Genomic DNA, 14085 nt, shown 5'->3' on the forward strand with positions numbered 1-14085 from the left:
TAAGTCCAGATTAGAGTTTGGCCTTGGCTTTGCCTCCACAGGGAGAAGGGAGGCCCTGGATTTATAGGAGGTTTAAAAACACACACACACCTCACTTCCGGAAAGGAGTTCGGGAATGCAACGAGAGATTCAAAACACTGCCTCACAGATGTAGACATTATGCAGGCATTATGGTCTGGAACCGCTGGCCCGTCTCTTGTCATTCTTTCCCAGTTAGTCCAGGGTTCCTTCCAGCTCTGACACACACTGCTCTGAGCCCAGTGTGCCAACCCAAACCCTGCAAAACAGGTCTTTTCTGCCCCCTGGTGGCAAAAGAAGGAAGAGATTTTTTGCTGGGAAGAGGCCTCTGTTTTCTTCTTCCTGGTATGGAGTTGGAGGTCGCTTGTTTATGTCTCCCGGCCAGCTCAATCTTCGCGGAGGAAGGTCTGGCCCAGGCCCTGTTCTTAGCCACTGGCAGCGGACATTCCTGCCAGCAGGTGGCAGCAGGTCTCTGGTAAGAGGAGCCCGAGCCCCTCTCTGCTGACCACAGCCATGCCACACCTCTTGGCATGGGGTGCACTGGCTCATCTTGAAGGACCTTCTGTGTGCGTTTGGGGATGCGTAGACATGAGTCAGACAGGAGTCCTGCCCATGGGAGTCAGCACAGGCAGAGAGATAGATTACAAGGCTGTATAAGACAGAATAAAATGAACTCTGAGATGTGGGATGTAGTATGGTGTAGGGGAAAGAGTGACGGCATCGGGATTCAGACGGACCTGGGTTCTGACCCTGACACCACCTCTTGCCAGCTGCGTGACTTTGGTACTTTGTGCAACGTGTAAGGTAAAATGATTATTGTATCTAACGTTTATGAGACACTTCGTTTGGCCAAACTCTGTTTTAAGTGCTGTATATATTACATATATGTGTAGTAACTCATTTAATTCTCAGCAGCCCTTGAAGTAGATACAATTATATCCTGATTTTACAGATAAGGCAATGCAGGCATGAAGAAGCTAAAGTTCTTTCCCAAGATCATACAGCTAGTGATTGGCAGAGCTGGATTCGAACCTAGACAGGGCAGTTGCTTACCTTTGTGTTGGTGGATATGCAGGGCCGGTACAGTGCCTAGCGCCAGAAGGCCTTTTATTATATATAACCACTATGATTTTAATAATTAATGACAAAGGAGGGTTATGTATGCTGTTTCATCAGTGTCCTATGTTAGCGTCACTAATTGTCCATCTTCCTGGCAGATTTGGGCATGCGAGCGTGGCACACCTCCTTTTGGATCACGGGGCTGATGTCAATGCCCAGAACCGACTAGGGGTCAGCGTGCTCACTGTGGCCTCTCGGGGTGGCCACCTGGGGGTGGTGAAGCTGCTTCTGGAAGCCGGTGCCTTCGTGGACCATCGCAGCTCCTCAGGCGAGCAGTCAGGAGACAGCAGGGATGAGCCGTTGGACATCACAGCCCTGATGGCTGCCATCCAGCATGGGCATGAGGCCGTGGTGCGTCTGCTGATGGAGTGGGGTGCAGACCCCAACCACGTGGCCCGAACCGTGGGCTGGAGCCCGCTGATGCTGTCGGCACTCATCGGGAGGCTCGGCGTGGCTCAGCAGCTGGTGGAGAAGGGGGCCAACCCGGACTACCTCGGCGTGCTGGAGAAGACCGCCTTCGAGGTTGCACTCGACTGCAAGCACAGGGACCTTGCAGACTACCTGGACCCACTGACCACTGTCAGGCCCAAGACAGGTCAGGCCATGCCACCATCAGTTTGCTTCCCTTCCTTGTCGTGGCTTCACAGGGACCCTAAATGACAAAAGCTGAGGACCGCCCAACCTGAGGGCGTGTGCAAATCGGAAGTTTAGCCTGTAGAGCAGTGGGTCTTAAGATGTGCTGTGCGTAAGAACCAGTTGGGAGTGCCTATTACTTGCAGGTTGCTGGCTCACCCTCCAGAGAGTGACTTGGTATCTCTGGGAAGAGCCAGGAACCCCCGTGGCAAGGCCCCTCCTTTCTAATCAGATGATTCTGATGTGTAATGTTCTGGGATCTTTCTAGGACAGGGTTCAGCAGACTCCCTGTAAAGGACGAGATAGAAAACATTTTAGACTATGGGCCAGTCTCTGTCAGAACCACTCAATTCTGCTAGAGTGAAAGCAGCCAGACATTATATGTCAATGAGTGGGTATGGCTATGTATCAATAAAACTGTAATTACCCAAACAGGCTGCAGAGCGGATTTGGCCCAGGACCCCTGCTCTAGAACAATGGGCCCTCTGCCTTTGAGGACCTTGGCCTCTGTAGGGAAGACAGAGGAGAAACGGGATATAAACCTATTGGGAATAATAACTTACATGGTAGGTAGGTGGTAGGTACCGTGGCGGGGAAGGAAAGTGGGCGGGGTTGAGGTTTGGGGTGTGGGGGCGATGCCTCGAGGCTGGGCGGCCTCCTGGAGCTTGGAGCTTGTAGCCTCCTTGTAGCTGACCTGCGAGAGCTGAGGGAGTGCTCCACACCGGCTCTCAGGTAGCACAGCAGAAGGGAGAGGCTGTGTCAGCAAGGGTAGAGTATTCCGTCCATAACCATTGGTCCCCGGCTCTTTTTGTGAGGTGCTAGGAAATTCACCTCGAAGACCCCCAGCTCTCTCCCTTGCATTAGCTGCAGGATAGGGTGCTCTCGAGGCTGTAACGGTCATTGTGATATACCCCAACGTGATGGCTCCTTGGGCCGGGAAGGGTCCCCAGAACTGTGGTGCTATCAAGGCCAACACTGACATCCAGAATGAGGAACGGGCCAGGCCAGGGTCACCTGGCATCAATGCCACAACTGTCCCGGCCTCCTGGGGTCAGACTAGAGGGTCAGTCATTCTTTCGTACTAGATGGTTTCTCAGCAACCAACATGAAGGTCAGGCGACATACTTTTTTTTTTTGTCAAAGGGTCTTGGCATGAGAAGTCCCGGCCCATAGCAAATTAGATTCTTCAACACTTAAAAGAATGTGACCTATTTAAAACTAAGATGCAGAATCTTTTTTTTTTTTTTTTTTTTTTTTTTTTTTAAGTAGTCTTTACGCCCAGTGTGGAGCCTAACTCAGGTCTTGAACTCACAACCCTGAAATCAAGACCTGAGCTGAGATCGAGTCCAACACCTAGCCGACTGAGCCACCCTGGCTCAGAATCATTTCTTGATGGTATCGCACAGGCAAAATTAGACATTTAGTTCCGTGGCCCTGTCTGTCCTTCTCTGTAAGAACTCCGGAGTTAAGTACTACCCTTTCTGGGGTGGGTGCTAGTCACTGGTGAAGGTAACAAAAATTGCTCTTTGAATGAGACCTAAGGCTTTCTGAAGCACTCTCCCACCTATATTACTTATCCCTGCCACCACCACGTGGTACCCATATTAGCATGTTATCCCCCATTGTTGATGAGGAGACCAGTCATTCTGGAAAGACGTACTCAAATTCTGATACGCCAATTCCAGACTCAGTGGTCCCTGCACTGTGCTGCAGCTTCTTCCCAGCTGCCCGAGGGGCTGACCTGGACCGGAGATTTAGCCCAGAGTCACAGGTCCCCCTCACAGCCGCTCCATCCCTAGAGTCAGAGATTGCAGGAAGTCCTGCTTTTGGCCACCTGTGAGGGGCCTGGTTATGAGGATGTCTGCTTTCTGACAGCACGGTACTCAACAGCCCAAGCTTGGAGGAAGGGGACAGATGAGCAGACGAGGGAGGGGCAAGCATTGGTGGGTGCATCAAGGCCCAGGTTTGGGGGTAGGCATGGACTTGTGTGCCAGCCGAGGAGCTGGGCTGCAGGGGCCAGCACGGACACCTGCGGTGGGCAGTGGTCTGCAGGGAGCCATGGCTGCAAGTCTGGGGCAAGGTGACTCTCAGAATCCTTCAGATTCCTTCTTCTTGGGGAAGGAAAACAAAAGTTAACATTGGCTCTTCTGGTGGCTGTCTCTGCGATCTCCCTCTGGGCTCAGCTGCTCAGTATCTCAGGGATCTGCTTTGGAATTATCTCATGGTTGCACATTAGTTTTCAGGGGAAAAAAGTCACTTTCTTTTTAAATTTTCATAGGAATCCATATTTTTCCAAGACTATACTTTTCTACTACATCTAAGAGAGGATATCCCAGAGTTTGGAATGCTCCAAAATGATTGCTTATGAGTGAGGGATCAGGAAACATTCTGCTTATTCATGTTTTGTTGGCCAGATGACTGCCCGGAATCTATCTATGGAGCATTTGCAGACATTCTGTGATAGTAACTCTTCCAGAAGGGCTATTGGGTTCATCCGTTACATATGTCTCTTATCAGATTGCTTTTGGAAAGTAGATCATTTTTAAATGCTAGGCTATATTGTTACATGCTTGTGACTTTTCTACTCTACTAAACCTTTCGTGGTTAACTTTTAAAATCCTTATTTACCTAGATGAGGAGAAAAGGCGGCCTGATATTTTCCACGCATTGAAAATGGGTAAGTGTTTTTGAAAATCTTTTTAGACATTTATGAAGATAGGGACACAGTCTCCCAATCTAGCATCTGTAGTCATTCTTCAGGCCACCCAGAGTGTTTGTGAAAGAAAATAGGCATTTTGTTGTTTCCTGACTGTAGTTTCACACAGGGAGGGTTCAGCCCCTGGAGGCTGATAGTTCTGACGTTGCTTATACACTGGTTCCAGACCCCCACCCCTCTGGCCCAACCCTGTGGCAATGCTCTGGCTTTTCCTTACTTCTGAAATGCTTACTACCGACATAGGCAGTGGCCTACCTACTCTCTACTTTATTTGTGATGAAGGGCTAGTTAGCCCTAAGATCTCTTCTCCTGATATAGACCCCACCTCTAGGAAGCCCTCCCTGATTCTCACCCCCCAGGGTGATCTGAGCCCTCTGTATGTGCATTGCCCTTCATGTTTCTTTCATCTGTTCTCTAATCTCAATAACACTTCTCTCTTTTAGCAAAGCTATTTGTGTGCTTGCCTCCATCCCTCCCAGCTTGGGGGATTTGAGCGTGGGGGCTACCTCTTTCTCGTCTTTGTAGCCTGTGTGACACCCAGCAGCCCAGTGCAGAGGCAGGTAGAGCACATGCTTGTTACATAAACCCTCCCCCCCACCCATAAGTAATCCAGCAGTGCCAGGCCCATGGATCACCAGGTCTCCTGCTTCTGTTTGCAGGAAACTTCCAGCTGGTCAAAGAGATCGCAGATGAAGACCCCAACTACGTGAACCTGGTCAACGGGGATGGGGCAACCCCACTGATGCTGGCGGCCGTCACGGGGCAACTGCCTCTGGTGCAGCTGCTGGTGGAGAGGCGCGCCGACATCGACAAGCAGGATAGTGTGCATGGCTGGACGGCCCTCATGCAGGCCACCTACCACGGGTCAGTGCCCGCGCCACTCCTGCAGCAGAGTGCAGTACACATAAACTCAGAGCTGTGAAGAGCTTGAGGCACACACACAAAATTAAAGAAGCGCAGGCTTGTTCTATCCTGCATCCCTGCCTTCTGTGCCTTGATTCCTATTACCTCATCACAGAATCCACCAGGGGCCGTAAAAACCACACAGCAGGAACGTTTTCTGCAGGCAGATGATTTTCCGTAGGTTGATTTCAGTTGAACAGTCTGGAGTTTTCTCATTGAAGCCCTTAAGTCACCCCTATTGGAAATGAACAATGGCTGTTCATACTACTGGCTCCTGGGCAACCCGTGCTGACACTTGGCCTAACCCTCTCCATTTGAATAGGCACCGGCGTTGACTGGTGCTTCTGAGTCCTTTCTTGTCCTGTCCTGGAGGCCACCTCTTTCGGGTAGGCTGACCCAAGGGCTGGGAGCTGCAGACAGTCTTACAGCGGCTAAGTGATCTGATTCCAAATTATGGGCCCTTTCCTTGCCCTGTCTCAGGTGATCACAGCACTTTGCTGCGTCATCCTCAAGCAGTTTTTGCCTTATTTGGTGAGCCTCGGACATCTACTTCAGACACCTCGGCCTGCGTGAGGCTTCTGCAGTGCAGGGGTCCCGATTTGGGGCAGGAGGAGTTTGGGACCTGCTTGTGGGTGGTGGCCACGTGGTTTTTCTTTTGTTTGTGGATGGAGCACATGAGCTATGGCTGCCATCACATTCAGGGCTACTTCCCACCGGGTAGGGCACAGAGAGTGTGAGACAGTTTGCAGCTCTTCATGTCCTTCTTTCAGCCTCAAAAGGGGGCACTGATATCGTCAGCTTCTTAACCCAAGAGCAAAGCCAGGCTTTTGCTCTCAGTGCGTCTAACTCAGGATTTTTCTTTCTTCCCCAGGAATAAGGAAATTGTCAAATATCTGCTAAACCAAGGAGCAGATGTCACTCTTCGTGCAAAAAACGGGTACACGGCTTTCGACCTAGTGATGCTGCTGAGCGACCCTGGTGGGTTTTTTCAGGAAAGGGGTCGAAAACCCTCATGGCCTTTCATGAGGAATGGCCTTTCACTGTCTGGGAATCAGGATAATCGCCTTTGTGTCCAGCCCTTGCTTACTCCCCCAGGAGGTCACCCTCAAGCCCCGAGGGCTCACCACATGTCCTCAGGCGGGTCCTTCCCCTCCCCCGCAAAGGCTGGGCTGGCACCAGGTAGTCCCCTACGCTTCTCTGGCGCCAGCCTTTGGGAGTCTCCGAGGAGGAAGGCCGGTGAGACAGGAGTCTGCCTTAGCAGGCCACACGTGTTCCAGAATGGTATCTGGGCTTCGCGACCAGAAGCCCTGCCCTGGGAGGAAACAGAAAGGCCCCTTCGACAGGCAGAATCGGAGGTGGAGCAGCGACTTCCTCTGCTCAGTCGTGTAGGTGGGGGCTGCTGGATCAAGGGCACCATGCTCAGGGTGTTACTGTCTCTGGTCCCACCTCTCTTGGGCCCCGCTGGCATCTGCTGCTCCTCTTGGACCCTCCCTCACTATGACAGGGCCCCCTCTGGGACCTGAGGCATCCAATTAGGCAGCTCAAGGATCAGAGTCTGTCTGTCTGTCCATCCTTTCTCCTGTTGCCCTGGAGTTTGAGCCCAGGGAGGGGAGAGGCTAGTAGGCCCTTCTGACCCACAGGCTTTGAGCCCTGAGCCAGATCCCAACCTGCTGGCCCTGGGAGAGGACTTGACCTCTGCGGTCCCAAGTGGACTTAGTCCTGCTGCCTCTCTTGGCTACAGGGTGATGGCCAGAGAGCCCTCCTGCACCGCCAGCATCGCCCCCTCTCCCACCGCTGCCTGCCCTGCCTGTCTCAGATGTACACCCGGCTCCCTGTCATCCTCGCAGGGTGCGTGAGGGGAAGCAGAGCTGCGTATCCCCTCGTGGAGGGGAGGTGACTGGGGCCGGGGGAAATGGCTTGTCCCCGGCCAATGAAGTGGGGTCCTCCGCCAAGTCCAATGAGCTCACTCCACCTGGCTGGAGGCCCTCCTGGTGTACCAAGAGTTTGTGTCATTAGAACCCCTGGATCACGCACACTTTTCTCAGACAAACCTGTGTCTCGCTGTGTCTCCTCTCCCTCGCCCCCTCCGACCACTTCCCCCTCCCTTGCCCAGTAAGGCAGTCTCTCCCTAGTTGATTTTTTTTCCGAATGGGTTTTTTTAAATGAAGTTTTTGCCTGAAATTTTTTAAGAAACACATGTATATTATTGAACACTTGGAGAGGGAAAAAACAGTTATCAAGAGAAAAGCACTGTTAATAGTTTGTAAGGTATTCTTCTCAATCTCTGTTGTTGTTTTGATAACCCAGTTATTAACTACTAATAACGCCTCCCCTTTCTTAAGCACTTCCCTTAAGCTAGAAACTCCCTCGACTCCTCCAGACACCTTCATGTGGTGCATACTGTCACCCCTTTTACAGAGACACAGAGAGGTTCTCTAGCTTACCTGCAGTTGCACGGCCAGGGAGGGACAGAGGTGGAATTTAACTCCCTGCCGCCTGGCTGCAGAGACCGTGAGATCATGACTTGAGCCGAAGTCGGATGCTTCACCGACTGAACCACCCAGGCGCCCCAAGCTTGTGCTTTTAAAACACGCTTCTCCCACTGTCTGTCTGTGGGGAGAGGGCTCCTGGTTTTCCTTTCTGGTCAAGTGGATGAAGCCTTGCTGGCCTGTTTGCCACCTTTTGAAGACCAGACGGAGAGACCAGTGCCTCGATCCTGGAGTAACATAGACGCTGGAGCTTCACAGCTGAGTTCTAAGGCTGATGGGTCTTCTTGAGCCCTCTCTCCCTGGCCCAACAGACGAATTTGCAGGTAAAGTGCTGCCTTTTGTGCCCATAGACACGGAACTTGTTCGACTGCTGGCATCTGTCTGCATGCAGGTGAACAAAGACAAAGGCCGGCCCAGCCACCCACCACCTCTGCCTCACTCGAAGGTCCGACAGCCCTGGAGTGTCCCAGTGCTGCCCGATGACAAAGGCGGGCTCAAGGTTTGCCTTTTCCTGTCCTAGAGGGCTTTAAAGAGAGACAAGCTGACGGGGTGGGGGGTGCCTGCTGCTTCCTTTTAACGCAAGGCTGGTTTAGGGTGAGGGTGGCCCTGCAAGGGCAGGAACTAAGCCGTTGGTGAGCAGTAAGGAACAGTGAGTATCCGGGAAAACTGGGCTGATTCTATAACCTGCGGTGACCACTTTGCAGGAATGTGGGTTCGTGTTGTCAGATTGTCCCATGTTTTCCCAGAGACGCTGGAACGCTAGATGTGGAAACTCAGCTAACAGCTGTCGGGAGTTGGAGAATTTTGCATGATGTGGTACTGAGCTGGCCGAGCCAGATGCCTCTCCTCCCAGGCCGTCTGTCTGCGGCCTCTGCTTCAGCATGTGGGACATGCTGGGGTCTCCCTGCGGCCCACAGGCCTCCAGTTGGGGCTCTGTGGAAATACCCTAACATCCTCCAGTTGCTCATTTCTAACTGCGAGCCAAGTGTTTTTCTTTGAATTTCTCGTCCTCCCCATCCTGGCTACTTGGTTGAAATCACTTACCTTTCCTGCATCCTCTGTGGGGCTCTGGGGCTCTGATGCCTCCTCAAATCTGCACTCAGCTCCTGCTCTCTGCTCACTAGAGCCCAGGGTGTCCTCTCAGTGTTGTTTGTATAGGTCCCTTCAGCCCTGTGCTCGCCGCTGTCTCCCTCAGCCAGGCCTTCACAGCCTCCCTCCCCGCCGTGCCATAACCCCCGAACTGTCACGGGGTTAGGGGCACCCTGGGGAGTAGCACTGGGCCTCTCTGCAGGTGGAGAGGTGTCAGCTGCCAGAGCAGATGGCCCGGGCCTGGGTGTGGACGACACCTCTCACGTTGTCACTGGAACAGGGGGAGAGCTTACGCAGTGACTGATGCTATGGTGTTTGACGTTGCCTCCTGTCCATCTGTCTGTCTCTGACTCACTGTGAGACTCTGCGCACGTTGGCACCCCATCTGGACCTCCATTTCTCAATCTGTGCAATGCAGAGACTGACTGGATGAGGGGTGGCAAATAGGGTCCGCCGTCAGAGGTCAGAGCCCCGAAGGGCTGAGTCAGAAAGGCTTCAGACAGAACCACGGTTTTGTGGGACGGGTTCCTGTGACCGATTGGGAATACGTGTCACGGGCGCAGGGGAGCAGAGGGGAAGCACGTGTAAAGTGTGTCACTGTCCCTGGGCTGGCTGTTCGTGGAGTGTGACCTCTGCTCTGCGTTCCCTTGGCAGTCCTGGTGGAGCCGAATGTCCAATCGGTTCCGGAAGCTCAAACTGATGCAGACCCTGCCCCGCGGGCTCTCCAGCAACCAGCCGTTGCCTTTCTGTGATGAACCAGAGCCAGCGCTGGACTCCACCATGAGGGCGGCCCCCCAGGACAAGACAGGCCGCTTGGGGCTTTGTGACGTGGCCCCCACAGTGAAAGAGAATGGTGAGAAAAAACTGCATGTGCTGTAGAATTTCCAGAATGGTCAAACCCAAATTCTCTGCTCTTTGTCCTACCTCTTGGGCTGATGTCAGAGGTGAGATGATACTGGAACGTGTTCCTGGAACAAAGCAGCTGGTCTGGGGAAGAAGAGACGGGCAGGGACACAATTGCAGTCAGCATGGTAGATGGGGACATCAGTGCCAAGGGTCCCCAGTTTCTGTCCCTCACACCCTGCTCACGGATCTGAGGCCAGCCACTGCCTCTCTCTTGCCTTTGATAGGTGATCTTCCCACCTATCACGCGTGATTGATTTTTGGCACTGGAAGTGTTTAGAAATAGAATGAGTTACCTAGGGGTGGGGAGTTAGATTCCCACCACTGGAGGTATTCAACAGATTGGACGACTTTGCCAGGGCACTGAAGGAGATTCCCACACTGATTGGGCAGTTGATTAGATCACACCCCTTCGAACAGACTCCCCACACCCAGCCTAGCTCCTTCGGCACCTCCATTTGAGACAGACTATTGAGCTGGGTGCCCCACTGTCTGACCCAGCACAGCAGTGGCTTATGGAAAGGCTGAAAACACGTTCTGAGATACCTTTGAGATGCTTTCCCTCTATTCAGATATTGAATACCAATTATTATTAAATACTTAATCGCTCAGGAGAATTGGTTTTCCAGGTTGAAGGCCGACCTGGTTACTCATCCTCATGCCACGAACTTGTTGGGGGGGGCTCATTTCAGGAAACTTCCATTTGTCTCTCAGGTCCCGGGAACACGAGAGGAGACAAAGAAGATGTGTTATTGACAACCATGGTGAGTATGGGGCTGTTCTAAAAGCTTTTCAGGCCTCTGCCTGTCATTAGTTGATTGATTCACAAGGCTGGATGTGGACATGTGTCTTTCTTTGTGGTGGTCACAGATGGGGTTGATAGCGAAATGTGTGACACACCTCTGGCACTGAGGAATTGGAACCAACGCCAGCCCTAAACTGTGGGTAAGGCTGTGCTGGGGCTTAGTGGCCAGATGTCAGCCCTGACTGCATTCACAAGGAGGCGGCACTGAGGCCAGGCCTTGCAGGGTAGGAATTGATGGCTGACAGTGAGCTCACCGTTTTGGTTGTGGGGACTCGGGGAGAGGAGTCCCAGAGGAGGCTGTGTTTCCAGCCCAGCCTGAGAGTCCTCTGTCTCCTCATCTGTGAATTAGAGATGCATCAGGAATAGGTTCAGCTGTGAGTAACAAAAAGTCCTCCAATAACTGGCACAAATGAGACAGCAGCTTATTTTTCTCAAGTGCGGGTCAGGACTAGCATGTTGACCCATGGTGTCCTTCTACCTGTTGGTCTCCCGGGCTTGCCTTCTATTATGAGATGGCCACCAGAGCTGTGGCCGTTACTGCCTCCTTCCAGCCAGCAAGAAAGATGAGGGGAGGAAAAAGTGGCCAGGGGCACACACCAGGTATCTTTAAAGAAGTTTCCTGGGAACTCACACATCACTTCTGCTTATATCAGATCGGCCAGCATTTAGTCACATCACACTGCATGCACGGAGGCTGGAAAGGACGCCTCTGTTCCAGGCGGTTGTGTCCCCTCTAAATGCCAGGGGTGTCTACTAAAGAAGATGTGGAAGACGGACCCTGGGGCACCTCTAGCAGTGTCTGACTTAAAGGATGCTATCCTTCATGGCTGCTTCCTTGAATGAGGTTATCCCCAGGAAGTGCTTAGTATCGTGTCTGGCCCAGAATGAGCTCCTGGTTATCTGCTGTATGACCTTGGACATGTGACTTCACCTCTCTGGGCTGCATGCGTTCCTCTTTGAAATGAGGGTTGGGGTTGAACTGAAGTCCCTTGAGCTCTAAGACCCTACTCTGGAGGCTGGCCAGGAGAGGGCGGTATTGGAGAGGAGAAGGGAGCCAAGCATCCTCAGGAGGGGCGGAGCCGGCTGAGTCCTGACTGGGAGCTCTCTGAGCCCCATCCCGCCCTGCTATGCGGTAGGTGTAAAAGGTGTAAATTGGTGTCTCTAGACCGGATAGCTGAGGTGGGAGCTTGTACTGCCTGACATTTGATAATCTCATTAAAGAGCAGTAATTACTTTTGTATGAAGACCAGGGCTATTATTGAAATTTTGGAAGATGCAGTGAAATATAAATAAGCAAAATAAAATCCCCCTTGATGACACATATAATGACTGACGTTTTGGGGTAGATAAGTTTTGGGTATTTTTCTAACCGGTATTTAGCATTATGAATATATCATGTCCTGCATAATAATAATAATAATAATACTACAGCACTTACTAAGTGTCAGCCGCTCCTCGGAGCACTTTGCATATATTCATTCATTTAGTCCGTGGCCAGCCCTGCGAGGTGGGCACTCTTCTCTTCCCCGTACTGTGCTGAGCCTGATTTATTAACAGTTTGTCTGACCGTCTGTTCCATGCCATTAAATGCTCTTTAGCCACATCACATCTGATGGCTGCCTGATGCAACATTCCGTCCTGGGAATGTGCCTCACTGACCAGTGAAGGCTTACCCTTGGACTTTGGGGGTTTTATTTTTTTGTTGTTGTCACAGATCTGATGAATATCCTTATGCCTCGATTTCTCCCACTTGCCTGTTTCTTTGGGCTAAATGTCTAGAAATAGAATCTCTGGGTCAATGGGTGCGAATGTCATTGCCTTCCAGAAAGTTTGCAACAATTTAGACTCTGTCCCCAAGGAGTGAAAACGTCCGTCTGTGGTGGGTTTGCAGCTGCGGGCGTCCTTAGTCCTCTTCCAGTCCCACCCCCGCTGCCGGATGAGGTTGCTGAGGTCCAAGGGGACAGCACTGTTCACAGGTTCTCAGAAAAGCTCAGGACAGCCAGGGTGGGAGCCAAGATGCCTCCCCTCCTGCGTTGGCCCTTCCCTGGCCACCTCCTCCTGCCCCTCGGCAGATGGAGGACGGCCAGGGAGCCCTGCCGAGTGGGCGTTTGCAGCCATCCTTGCGGAGACACGCGGCTGCCCGGCTCCCGAGGCAGGTTTAGCTGTGGGATGCCCTTCCCTGCAAAGCACCATCTGGCACCAAGGCCACTGTCTTTTCTTAATTAAAGTTAGTGCGGACTGTGTGAATGCTTTTCCTTGACAGTCCACCAGTCATCATTGTGTGGATTCTATACTAGCCCTAAATCACATTTTCAAAATATAAAATTACAGTTAAAAATGTCAGCAGTGGGAGGTGTGGCTGGACGAGGGAGGGTGCGGTGGAGTGGGGAAGAGCGTGTTTGCTGGGCTCACAGAGAGCCAGCCCGGGCCTCCCGGTGCCCTGCGCCCTGGCCCTTCCTCCGGAGACGCCCAGCCCCGCGCACACACGTCCTGCTCCTCTGGCTGCCGGACCCGCCTGCGTTCTTTCCGCTGGGCCTGCAGTGCCCTCTTCCCCATCCCCCCGGTGCCGCCATCACAGCACACCCGGCGCCCCTTCGCCTCGCCTCGCTCCCCATCCCCTCTGTCTCCCATCTGGCTGCAGCCATGGCCCCAAGAGAAGCTGGGGGGTGGGGAGAGTAAATGCGGGTATTGCTTGGTTGCTGGTAGGAGCGCAGAGGTTACCACATGGTGTCTGGCCGGGCGTGGGGACGAGGGGGTAGATGGTGGTGCCATTCTGAGAAGCCTGGAGTCTTTCTTGAAGAGCTGGGAGCCCCCCACCCAGGGGAGGCTTGTCTAACCCACAGCCTGTCTTTTTCAGCTTCGAAATGGAGCCCCCTTCCCCAGACTCCCGAGTGACAAGCTGAAGGCAGTCATCCCCCCTTTCTTACCCCCTTCCAGTTTTGAGCTGTGGAGCTCGGATCGGTCCCGGACATGTCACAGCGGGAAGGCAGAGCCCGTGAAGACTGTGCTGCTCCAGAGAGCCGGCAGGGGTGCCCCCGCGGGCCTGGGCGGCGGGAGCACAGACACTGTGAGTGGCCCAGTGGACGTGCTTTGACACGTCACTCACACTGAAGTCGGGGTGTGCTGCAGGCAGAAGGGACCTCAGACCCGCTAATCCAGTGGGTTTCAAGCTTTTTTTTTAAATGAGGATGTCCTTTTGTGTCCCCTGCCCTACAAAGGGATTTCCTTTATAAACAGATTAAAACGTGGGGTGAAGGCAATGAAAGCAAGGGCCCCTCTTGTCTGTCTTTTCTCTGGAGCCCTGGAGCCCCAAGGAGCACAGCCTGAAGACCTGATCTAATCTAAGCTTCCCTTGAGTAGATGGGGAGACTGGGACCCAGGAGGGAACCACCCTACCACAGAGCACCCAG

General features: G+C 52.8%; 1 protein-coding gene across 1 annotated transcript in view; it reads left to right on the forward strand.

Moving 5' to 3' along the window:
* Positions 1-14085, forward strand: part of ANKS6 (ankyrin repeat and sterile alpha motif domain containing 6) — a 47018-nt gene that overhangs the window by 4021 nt on the left and 28912 nt on the right. Inside the window, exons 2-9 of the mRNA XM_039234748.1 lie at positions 1236-1732; positions 4403-4447; positions 5146-5350; positions 6261-6367; positions 8229-8377; positions 9622-9820; positions 10585-10634; positions 13533-13742. Coding sequence (XP_039090679.1) covers positions 1236-1732; positions 4403-4447; positions 5146-5350; positions 6261-6367; positions 8229-8377; positions 9622-9820; positions 10585-10634; positions 13533-13742 — 1462 coding nt within the window. The remainder of the gene's footprint in view (positions 1-1235; positions 1733-4402; positions 4448-5145; positions 5351-6260; positions 6368-8228; positions 8378-9621; positions 9821-10584; positions 10635-13532; positions 13743-14085) is intronic.

This window comes from Hyaena hyaena, unplaced genomic scaffold, assembly GCF_003009895.1.
Source record: "Hyaena hyaena isolate Hyena2069 unplaced genomic scaffold, ASM300989v1 scaffold_93, whole genome shotgun sequence".
In the NCBI taxonomy this organism is placed as follows: domain Eukaryota; kingdom Metazoa; phylum Chordata; class Mammalia; order Carnivora; family Hyaenidae; genus Hyaena; species Hyaena hyaena.